Source organism: Macadamia integrifolia, chromosome 10 (genome assembly GCF_013358625.1).
Source record: "Macadamia integrifolia cultivar HAES 741 chromosome 10, SCU_Mint_v3, whole genome shotgun sequence".
In the NCBI taxonomy this organism is placed as follows: Eukaryota; Viridiplantae; Streptophyta; class Magnoliopsida; order Proteales; family Proteaceae; genus Macadamia; species Macadamia integrifolia.
The window spans coordinates 28468602-28480057 of NC_056566.1; the positions used below are offsets into that span (position 1 = coordinate 28468602).

The 11456-nt window shown below is 35.1% G+C and overlaps 1 protein-coding gene across 1 annotated transcript in view; it reads right to left on the reverse strand.

The window, feature by feature from the left end:
- The window catches only part of LOC122091435 (tubby-like F-box protein 3), a 4846-nt gene extending 1312 nt beyond the window's left edge, over window positions 1-3534 (reverse strand). Inside the window, exons 1-5 of the mRNA XM_042661379.1 lie at window positions 2287-3534; window positions 1404-1491; window positions 1086-1215; window positions 818-997; window positions 53-531 (exon numbers count right to left, since the gene is read on the reverse strand). Of these exons, the coding sequence (XP_042517313.1) occupies window positions 60-531; window positions 818-997; window positions 1086-1215; window positions 1404-1491; window positions 2287-2634 (1218 nt within the window). The 5' untranslated portion in view covers window positions 2635-3534 and the 3' untranslated portion in view covers window positions 53-59. The remainder of the gene's footprint in view (window positions 1-52; window positions 532-817; window positions 998-1085; window positions 1216-1403; window positions 1492-2286) is intronic.
- Window positions 3535-11456: the final 7922 nt, after the last annotated feature.

Sequence of the window (11456 nt, forward strand, 5' to 3'; positions counted from 1 at the left end):
CCCCCCCCCCCCAAAAAAAAAAAAAGAGGGTGGTAGAAATAAGTAAATGCACCTGAATTTCATTCACAAGCAATCTTGGTGTCAAAGCTGCTGAGACAGATAGCAAATGCCTGGAATGCAGAGAGTGGATACCGATAATCCATGGTGAACAAGTCCCTCCCCACTTTCCCGAACTGAAGGAGGACTTTCTCATGCTCTTGCCCTGCGGGTCCATTCTCTGGCGAAGCCACCAGTTGAAAGTTCTTCACCGAAGCAACCGTCACCCGTCCACGGAAATTCAGACACCAGCATTGGAGCTGCTCATGCCACCTAGGAGCCTTATTCTTTAACACAAGCACTCCATCTTTTGGCGTAGTTAAAGGCCCTGACGGTACATTGTCTGAACGGGTTGATTTAGATCTAAAAAAGGGGAGCGAAGGGAAGGAATCCATATTACTAAGAGGGAATTCAGTCTGTGTAGGGGCGACACCCCCAGGTTCAATTGCAGAGACAGGGATGGCATCCATTATACAGTTCATCCTCCTTGGACCCCTGATTGTTCCATAAGATATAAGCATCAATTGAATTGTTTAGGAAAATAATAGAACAGGAAAATGATGATCCCCCCATAATAACGAGTGATTCTGAAGGATTCACACAAAATTGGCACATAAAGCAATACTTAAGGCATCAAATTTTGTTTGAATTGCTGCACAAGCCAATAGCTAGGTTTACCACCAACCCCTCCCCCACACCCCCACCCCCCCGGGGAAAATAAAAAAAAAATAAATAAATAAATTGATGGAGAGATCTATAGAAAGCTGCATAAACCTATTACCTGGAACCCAAAACATTCAACTCATATGATATGTGCGCTACTGGGTAGTTGCCAGCAGGGATTCTGGGAGAGACCTGTTTCAAACCCACCAGCCTAGTGGAGCGACTATTTGCAACCATGGCACCAGCATGAGGAGGCAGTGCATCATAGATCGTAAACTTGGTCCCCAAAAAGTTTGACCTACCAAGAAAAGCATGAAAGTGAAACCCTGGCCCAGCCCCCAAAAGAAGAAATAACATTTATAATATAATATGCAGGTCAAGAATACCTCAACTTCCCAATGTAAGTTCCACTCCCCTTGGACATATCGTCAGCATCTAGAGAGATGATGTAGTCTGTGCAAGTAGGACGTCGACACTTGCGGGCAGCAAGAAGGAATTTGCCGTTATCAGTTAAAGCTGCTCAGGGGACACGAAAGAAGAAAGTTGACATACATTAGAACAGAGGAATTTATTTCTTTAATAATCAGAGCAGTCAATGATCCACCAGATGGAGGTCCCCCATTGCAAGTATAACAACTCCAAGCTTAAGGATGGAGTCATGGAAAGAAGAAATAGATGATAAAAGCAGGATTAAAAATACTCACCTTGAGTAACTCCAAGGTAAAGGTGGTATGTTTGGGTGGCTTGGTTCCGTTTTATGAAACACTGGAAGAGGGAATGTCTAGGACCAGGCTGCAAAACCATTACAATGGCTATCTGAGAACAAGCACATAAAACCTTGAAGCAAGCAAACAATTAGAAGATTACAAGCTCCCTAAATTCTGAATATGTTAACAAGAATAATACATGAATAAGATTCTGCAGTGGATGATAGACTAATAGCATAATTGGCTCCTCCCAAATTATTAATCCAATGCAAAGTGTGGAATATATGAATATAACAGCATAACCGCTATTCACAATATAAAACAGTAATAGAGCCATTTCTCAGTAGACTAAATCAGGTAACTGATGATCAATACTTTACAAGAATGGAAACAAATTCCATCCAGTTTTTTTGCCCATTTGATCAGCTAATTCAGGGTGCACAATTTGCAGTATGATTAAACAGATATTAGCATCCACAGGCCTTACTGATATTAAGTAATCATAAGAATTGCATACATTTGGAAAGGTAATGATCCAAACTTTGCAGGATCGCTCAAGAAAGAAACCCATCTATTGTCCTTTGTAACAATTGATGAAGAAGCTTCTATGCTTCAGAGCATAGGGTCTAAACTGATAGAGAAGAGAATGTACCTATCAGAAAACTTCTGAAACCTTTTTCAGATTCTAATGTACTGGATAAAATATAACCAAAATAGACTGAAACCAAATGAGCATGCACCGCGGCTATGATTAGTAATTAACAAACGTATGGAAGCATTCCGTACTAAGGTACTAAAACGAATAAAGTCAAATAAAAAAAATTAGTAACAGTAAGAATAATGAAAATCCTAATTCATCAGTGACTATCATATCTCGTACCTGCTTCAAGGCAATCGGAAATGTCAGCTTGCCGGAGACTTCGGGGGTCTTCACAATCTCTTTTGTGATTTCTCTCCAACTCCTGCAAACCCCAGCACAAGCAACCACATGCTTCCTGGGTGGCCAGTCACTCTCCGATTCTTCTATCCTCATAAGCACGTCCCTCAGAAGCTCTGGTGGCATGTTAGCCCAACAACTCTGCTTCATAGCATCGACTGGGACGATACCATCCTGAACCACCCGATGTGATCTCGATCGCAACCCATAACCCAGCTTCACTTCAAACCCTTTTCGCGAGATGCTACCAAAATCCCCCTTCATGTCTTGAATGATGCTCTTAAGCGACATATACTCCGTCTCTCACCTCCTCTACAAGTCAAATAGCACGACACACATACCCTAAAACCTCCAATCCTCACCAATCCCACGCCCTATCATCAACCCAATCTTATATTCAACAATTACCTCCCAAGCCAGCAACTTTAAACAGATATAGAAACCGGAGCCCAAAAAATGAAGAACCTCAAAAGCTTAGAAGATGAAAAAAAAAACCCTAGCTTTCATGCGAATCACACATTAGTACTAGAAGACACTATCTCAAAATGGGAAAAGACCAACAAGTATCGCCGATGGATCCACCAATTCAGCAACCAAGAAGTAGATCATCGCACAAAAAGAAACCAAAATCCATAGATTCGATCAGTTGGGAGTAATACTAACAAAGATGAAGATAACCCAAGTAACGCCATGGGTTCCACTTCCGTCCCTGTCCCTTTCCCTTTCAAAGCTTCAACTTGCGGAGAAGAAATGACAGAATTTGCAGTTAATTGAACTAAATGAATACAGATATATACATCATCCGTTCCTTCCAGAACACGAAAAAACCAAACCACAAAACAGAAACAAGAATGACCCACTAAAATAATAAAAAAGGGAAAAATAATCAGAAAAGATCGCAAAACCCAAACAGTTGCAAGCACGACTGCACGAGTAGATAAGATCCAAACCTCTCCACTTGTATCTATCAATTTGGAAGAAAAAAAAATTATTTCTGAGTAATATAGTTCTGGACTAGAACTTTTAGGACCTTTAGTACAGTAACAGAGCCCTAGAAATTTAGGGTTTTCTGCGAAGTTCAACCCCTTTCAGTTTCAGAGGTGGGCGTCCAAGGCGCTGCCATTAACGAGGGAGGGATCTTTAATCTTTATTGGCTCATCGCCCCATCCAGATAGACTCTTCCATGAGTGCTCACGCACACCTATTTATTCTCTGAAATTAATTAAGAAAATCGATGGGCTGTTGTCACAGACAATTTTCTCCCTCTATCTCTAGGAGCCGGATGGTCGTCTCACTCGGTCTGGTCCGGTCTATTCCGGTCCGACACCTATACCTTTCTTTCCCCAACTCCCATTCTCCCATGTGGGCATGTTACCAAGATAACCCAACTCGGACCCGTCTTTACATGAAATATCAAAAATACCCCTTGGAGAATTAAAAAGGAAAAGCAAGTTCTCTGTTGATTTTACTGTTTTGGCCTTTTAGGTATCGGTTTGGGTTTGGTATCGGAATTGATATCGGAACTGATACCATCGGATATGATACCGATATGAACAGTTATGCCCTCAAAATAACAATAACAGACTTTTTTTTTTTTAAATATATTTTTGCCCCCGTCCATACCAATTTAGGAATGCCTATTGGTTGGCTGATAATGTTACTGATAGGCGGATACAATTGATACCAAATGTAGCTAAAGCCATTCTCTTTCTCTCTCTTCCTTAAATTATGTATGTTGCTTGTTTCTCATATATTAATTATATATATATATATATATATATATATATATATATATATTTTTTGCTAACCGCGGATATTCATGCCTTCGGCGTGACTAGTCCCACGGACCCATATTGATCTCACAACCGTATGAACCGGGTCATACCAAGATTGAATGAAAACCATTCAATTTTTATTGAAAGCAGTGAAAAATACTAAACACCCCATGTGAGTGGCCCAATATGTGCTTGTTTCTCTTGTATGTTATTAGTTTGATGTGTAAAATGCCAATATAAATGAAGAAAATATTGGCTGAACTCTCCACCTTTATTGTCCTTTATACATGAATGTCCAATCTGCCCTTTCCTATAACACCAAGAATAGTTGCATCTAAATGTCAAAATCTAGGAGTGAGGAGATTCTTTGATCATCCTACAAAACCCTATTTTCAAAATTGATTAGTGGGTGGCTTAGAGGATCGTTTGATACCTGGTGAATGCCTGATGTTATAGGTATTTTTGGGACAATGATACTCAAATAGGCTGAAATCATGCCTTACAAAATTGGGATCAAATTAGTCAATTGATCAGTTCGGATTAGAATCAATTGTGATCAATATTTACCCTCATCTATTTGAAATGGTCGATTCATCATCCATGCCAAGAAACCCTAAATTGAATCGGTGTGATAGAGACCAATTCAATCTCTGATTCTATGTTTTGAGATGCTGGTTGAAATTTGAATTGAAATCATAGAATTCAATCGGAAGCGAGCATGGCCGATTCTATACAACTCAGTCCGATTCAGAATTTGAACTTAGAATGCCAACCAAGTATATCCTAAATCAATTTTTTTCTTAATAAAGAAAAACACTATTTCACCTACTCATCTTAACATATCTCTATCAAGAAGGGCTAACTACCCCCTTCCCCCAGAGAATACCCACACAAATAGAACACTCATGATGGATTGTTTTTATTTTTTGGTGTAGACAATACTCATGGTGGAAAGAAAATCAATAAAATGGGTAGGTAAACCCTAAGTTTCTTTATTCATATATCGAGTTTTAATTGAATCTAAACTTTAGGTCAGTGGTCATCTATTAATATGGCTAGGTGGTTCACCTATTTAAATTTAGAGAAAGTTTTTGTATACTCATCAATGGTCATTAATGTTCCATTCTCTAATACCCATTGAAGACCATTCGAACCACTCGGTCCATGGGTATGAGAAAACTTAGTCTTTCTAAACAAAATTCACCTCACCAACAGTGATGTTCCGGCCAAAGATAAAGCTTGAGCTTGGAAAAAAAAAATTAATAAAAGGGCTCCTTCGAAGGGCTTCTCACTGGGGTAAAATTTATGAAGTCTCTGGGGGTTAAAAAAAAAGGATTTCCAATAAGCTTATATCACTTAAGGAAAGAAAAAAAGAGAAAAATAAGTAGTATAGGTAATTATTACCAAAACCAAAAGCATAAGCTTATCTAACATTCAAACATGTTGCTTCTAAGGCATCTCTTAAACCAAAGCTATCAAATCCATTAATTATGAAAACAAAGCAGCATGTTTTGCATTAATTTGGTTTCTATTTTTTCTTTTTTCTTTTTGTTTGATCATAGCAAAGCTTCATTTACATGTAATATGATTGGTATTTCTCAATTGCACGCATTAATGTTAAATAAAAATCATGATGAAAATTTTATTTTAGCGCTAGAACCCATGAGTAAAGAGTTTCGTTGTTCATCATGGGTGATAGAAAATTGCTCCAAAAGTCATATAGAGTGGTAGTAAAATAATCGAGACCTATGCTCAAATTAATGTATTAACAAGTCTTGTTAACCAACAAAAAAAGTTAAAAAACCTATGTGTGTCCCTAATCCCGATTGATATAATATTTTAGATCTTTGTTAATTTATTCCTTTCTTTTCTTGATAAAAAAAACATCTTGTTAATCCAAGCTTTTTAAGAGAAAAATAAAATTAAAAGAAATAGTTAAAAAAATTAATGATATAAAATAATTTAATTATAAATTGGTTAAATAATTGGTTTTGACCACCAATTCTACCATATGACATATCCAACGTTTATTCTAATAGAAAAGACTAGGCATGCTAATGTTGTGCTCAGATTTATGTATGCCTTTCTCCTCCTTGCTTGAAAAAGTCCTCCTACTCCTACCCCTCCCATCCCAACACCCTCTCAATTGGTTGAGCCATTAACTTTGCGCCCCCAACCTGCCTTACTCTATTTATCTAAAAATGTTGAAAATTGTTAATGAAAAATGTATGGCAATTGACTGTTTTATAACCAACATTTTAGTTTCATTTAATATATTACATAGTGGGAGCCTTGTGCACTGAATAAACCCTTTACTTAATTTATCATGTGGTAGGCAATATAGTCCATATAAGTTCAAGGTGTATTCCCAGCAGACTTGCACCCATTACTTTCTCTAGATGATATTGACTCTTGACAAATTATTAATGAAGTAGGTTATCAATTTTATTAAAATAGCTATCCATCATCATCATCATTTAACTACCAAGACAAATATTTCTATAAATATTTATTTAAATCTTGGCAATGGCTATCATTATATGAACACATATTGTATTGGTATCAGGTTGAAACTTTTCTACCAATTTATTTATTTATTTTTAATAATCTTAATTAAAAAAGAGAAAGCCAAGGTTGTCTGGATCACCTACTCATATATAAACATTCTCCGTACGATTTTGTAATGACATGTATCCTTTTAAATATCCCTAAAGATCTTTTATTGACAATATGGAATGGCATTTAAGAAAGCAATTGGATATGTGTCATCATCAAATCATATATAAAAAGTTTACGCAAGTTGGTGTACGGAAGGTAATTTTTTTTTATTATCTCTCTCTCTCTCCAAGAAGAAAAGAGAAGCCATGAAACATAACATAAAAATGAACTTAAAAAACAAGTAATGAAAACTAGTCATGAATCATACATTATATGGTTATGAGGTTCAAAGATAAGTCATAAAACAAAACTTCTTGACCTATTGGGAATGTAGTCAAATGGTTCCTTGTTCTCTCAATTAATTCAACTCTTATTTCGTATTCTCAGATTCGTTATTGCCTAGATATATGCAAAAAAATAGGCAACAATCCATTAGTAAAAACCGTGGGTGAACAGATCAAGTAGGACTGAAATTTTATAGATAATTAATCTTTAGAGTTATCCATTCATATGTCAAATTCAATCCACTTGGAGTTAGCCATATGGTAAAACAAAAGCATAGAAAATTTCGGAATGGCCAAAAGAATTTACTACACTATAAGATGTGTATGGACACAAAAGTGGAAGGAAAGAAAAAATAATAATAATAATAATAATAAGACAAAAATAATGATGACAATAATGATTAGACTGTTCTCCTCCCTCTTCATTTTCAATATTTTTCAAGTTGTTTTATTTTCTTTCCTTTAGATAATTTCTTACATATCTATACATCACTCTTCACATGATAAAATAAATGAGCTAACCCATCAATTTTGTCCATGAATTGCTGATACAAAATCTCCCCCCTCCCTAATTTTTTTTTTTTTCTAACATCTTTTGGGAAAGCCAAAAGCCACAAGTGTGGACCTTTTTCTTTACATTTACGCTTGTGCCTCTCCCTCTTTGTCTCTTAACTTTTGCGAATTATTTCATCTATTTATATGTTTTCTAGATCTATATGATTATCTTCATGGTTAAACCATTTTATGTCAAGTATTTCAGTCAGTAACTTTAATTTCCTTCATATTTGACCTTAATCACATTCAGTCATATGCCAACCATACCATAAGGAAACAATAAAGCCCCTGTGATGCTAGAACATTTATTTCTTTGTTTCGTTTCCCTTTTTAGTAGTAAGAACTAAAAATTTCTCCAAAAATAACCAAATTGTTAATGGAATATTACTCATACTCAAGATTGTCAAGAAAGATCAGATACAAAGTGGATATAACTAACATGTGCAACTTGTCACCAAAGTCGGGAACTGAGAAATTGCAACCTTCTTTTGAGTGTCCATTGTCTTCTTTTCAAAATTTATTTAAGATAGGGGTCAAAAAGATATCTTGCAAGGTATATTTGTCTTACTAGAGCATACAGTTTACTCATAGGTGCTTCCTATTGTCACCAAAGTGGGGAATTTAGAAGATACAACTTTCTTTTCATTATTTCTTATCTTATTCTGACATATTCTTATAAGTCAAAATAAAAATTAATTTTTATTATTATATTATTATCAAAAGTTGTTATTGTCTTACACTTTTTTAAGTTGACATATAAAATGACAAATACCAACCTTCATCGATAAAAATAAAATATATTATATTAAAAAACGAAAAAAATAAAAATCACAACTTTTTTTTACCAAATTTATTACATTTACAACAAGATCTTCCATTTACTCACATAATGAGTGAAATATATGATCAAACATAAATGTACTCATTTTCAATTAATATTAAACTATCCAAAACATTTGCCAAATCTTAGTTAAAATGGACCAAATATAGCTGAGGATCTAGGTCAATGGGTCATTCATAGCTTCATTCCCATCGAATCTGACAAAGGAAGAAAGAACAAAACAAGAAAAGTCGATTTATCTTTTATAAGGTAAAAATCAGGGAAATGATACAAAAGAAAGTGTTATGATTCAATATTTTTCGATGAAGAATTGAAGATTAATGATGAAAAGGAAACGGTGCTACTTTTAAGTAGACACAATTATATAACGTGAAATTGAGACAAATGGGTGGGGATCATGAATCCTCCTTCCATTCCAATTTTCTAATAAGTGGAGAGAGAGAGAGAGAGAGAGAGAGAAAAGTCAAATGTCTTATCTAAGTATTCTCTATGGAATCAATGCATCCAAACAAATTAGGAATGGCCCTATTTGGCTTGAATTTGGGATGAATGGTTCCCAGCTAATGGGCAGAATGGAGCCCAAATACTATCATATGTTATTCATGGTTGGGTCAAATACTATTCTTTTCTGATTGTCACATTTTTTCCCTATTAATTCCATCCAACTCTAGAGAGAAAGAGAGAGCTTAAGTCAGAAAGTGAAGACAAGAAAATCGAATCCGTAGCCTTCTAGGAGTATGGATTTCACTATTAAGGCACCAACCAACTGAACAAACAGTTATTTTCATTGACACATTTATTTGATTCATAAAAAAATGTTGTGATAATTTTAACCTTTTGATGTTAGGAAAATGGTCTAGATTAGGTATTTATCGAATTTCAAATTTTAACCATTTATCCTCATATGTAATAGCATACTCTCCTATGAATGTCTTAATCCATATATCTTATTTGTAACTTATAATTTTTTATTGCTTCATTTGCTATGTGGGAAACTCCGCTCGCACTAAAACTTGACATGTAAGCCAGGAGATCTTGAGTTCTACTTGTTCACCAAATTTTAGCTTCCTATAACTTGCTATGTAATGGAAATAGAATGACTAAACCATAAGATTTTAAAACTTTGGATTAGATCAGTCTATTCGTAATGCATTTCTAGGGTTAGGGTAGATTGTCATTAATTCTGGTCGATTGAAATCAGAATCGATTGGGACCAATCTAAATCTCGATTCCACTCTTTTAAACCCTAGTCAACCAAGAATTGTTCTTGGTTGGGTTGTCTTTTGTTTTTAAAGAAAGGGCTGGGGAGGGGGAACTAAAAAGCTTGATTTATGCGTTGATGGGTTGGTAATATATCAGAGTATGGGGCTATTATTCTGCCATTGTCTCCTCCTGTTCAAAGTAGCAAATCACAGAAAAGACTAGCCAACCTACCTGAAAGTAGATCGAAAGGGATAGAGAGTGGACTCTAGTGAGATCCTACCTGTAACTAATCAAAAAGATCACACAGAGAAAATAAATAAATAAACAAGATTTGAGGCATTATTTATCTGGATGGACATTTTCTGATTCATTTTATGTCTTTGGCTCTTTCTTCTCCAACAAAATTAGCTAGTTTCCTTCTCATAAAAAAAATTCCAACTTGATTAAAAAACAAAAAAGGAATAAAAAAAAGGAACAAAACAAAACAAAACAAACACAGATAAGTTGGGTAAGGATTAAGGAAGTGATATTCTTTGAGATCTTCCCTTTCCACTTTAATTATTATCTCATATTAAGTCAAGTGGGTGGCTTTTTCACTTATTTTATTTTATGAAAAAGGTTTTCTGAGCTGTCGAGATACCCTTACTCCCCTGAGAGAGAGAGAGAGAGCGCTATATTATATTATAAAAATAAAACGAGCTTTTACATAAAAATGGCATGCAACACGGTAAGAGAGTATTATTTGGTAAACTATATATTTTTGTCATATGATATATAAAATTGGATTCAATAATTTGTTAGATAGATCCCAAGGTCTTTTATTTACATGTTAAGTTTGAGTCTAGTCAATAATAGTCAAGTGGCAAGATGAGGCTTCAAAGTCGATGACTAGAGGGTGCAAACTAAGACATGGATTACAAGATGAGGGAAAAGGAAAAAATGTGTGACAATACACAAAAGGTATATAATTGATTTTGACTCCAAATTGTGATACATGAACACATCCCTTCTCTACCAATGGTACCTGAATGTGGACTCTGCCAAGTCATGCTTCTCTTGAATGGACAATTTTCGATATATATATATATATATATATAATACATAGATGGCTAACAAAAACGCATACATGGTTACGCTTGGGTGAGTATACAATTGAATATGAACATAATTTGACACTCAAAATCATTATATATATATATATATATATATATGATGGTCATAATTGTCACATCCCATCCTCTAATGGAATGCTGATAATGTACTATGAGAAATTTTTATCTTTTTAGTTATTTTTGTCTCTAATGTGTTGCTTATAGACGTTATTAGAAAATAAGAAAATCCTTCATAGGTAGTTATTTATCTATTGATGATGTGACCCTATCTATGGGTTCATCGTTAACTCTCACACCTTATTAGGCATGATCATTAATATTTTTCCACAATAAGAAGATTTAGATGTCTATGGTGAGGGGATTCTTCCTTCACCATGGGTGAAGCGAACTCATTCCAAAAAGAAAAGAAAAGGAAAGGAAAAAGAGTGCCATGATAGTATTAGTCTTAAGACTCAGCATCAGATCAGCCATATCAGAGTCCTATTAATAAAGATCCCTAAGAATTCTTTTGTAACAGCCTTAGACGTAGAGATTCTATCTTCCTCCCCGGTGACACAGAAAACTTCCTCCTTATAAGAGTAATGTACTGACTCAGGAGTGGTTGCTTTATATTATACACATTCCATAAAGCACCATGTGAATTGCCAATTCAGTCACAAGGCACACATTAAAGACATGTTAAATA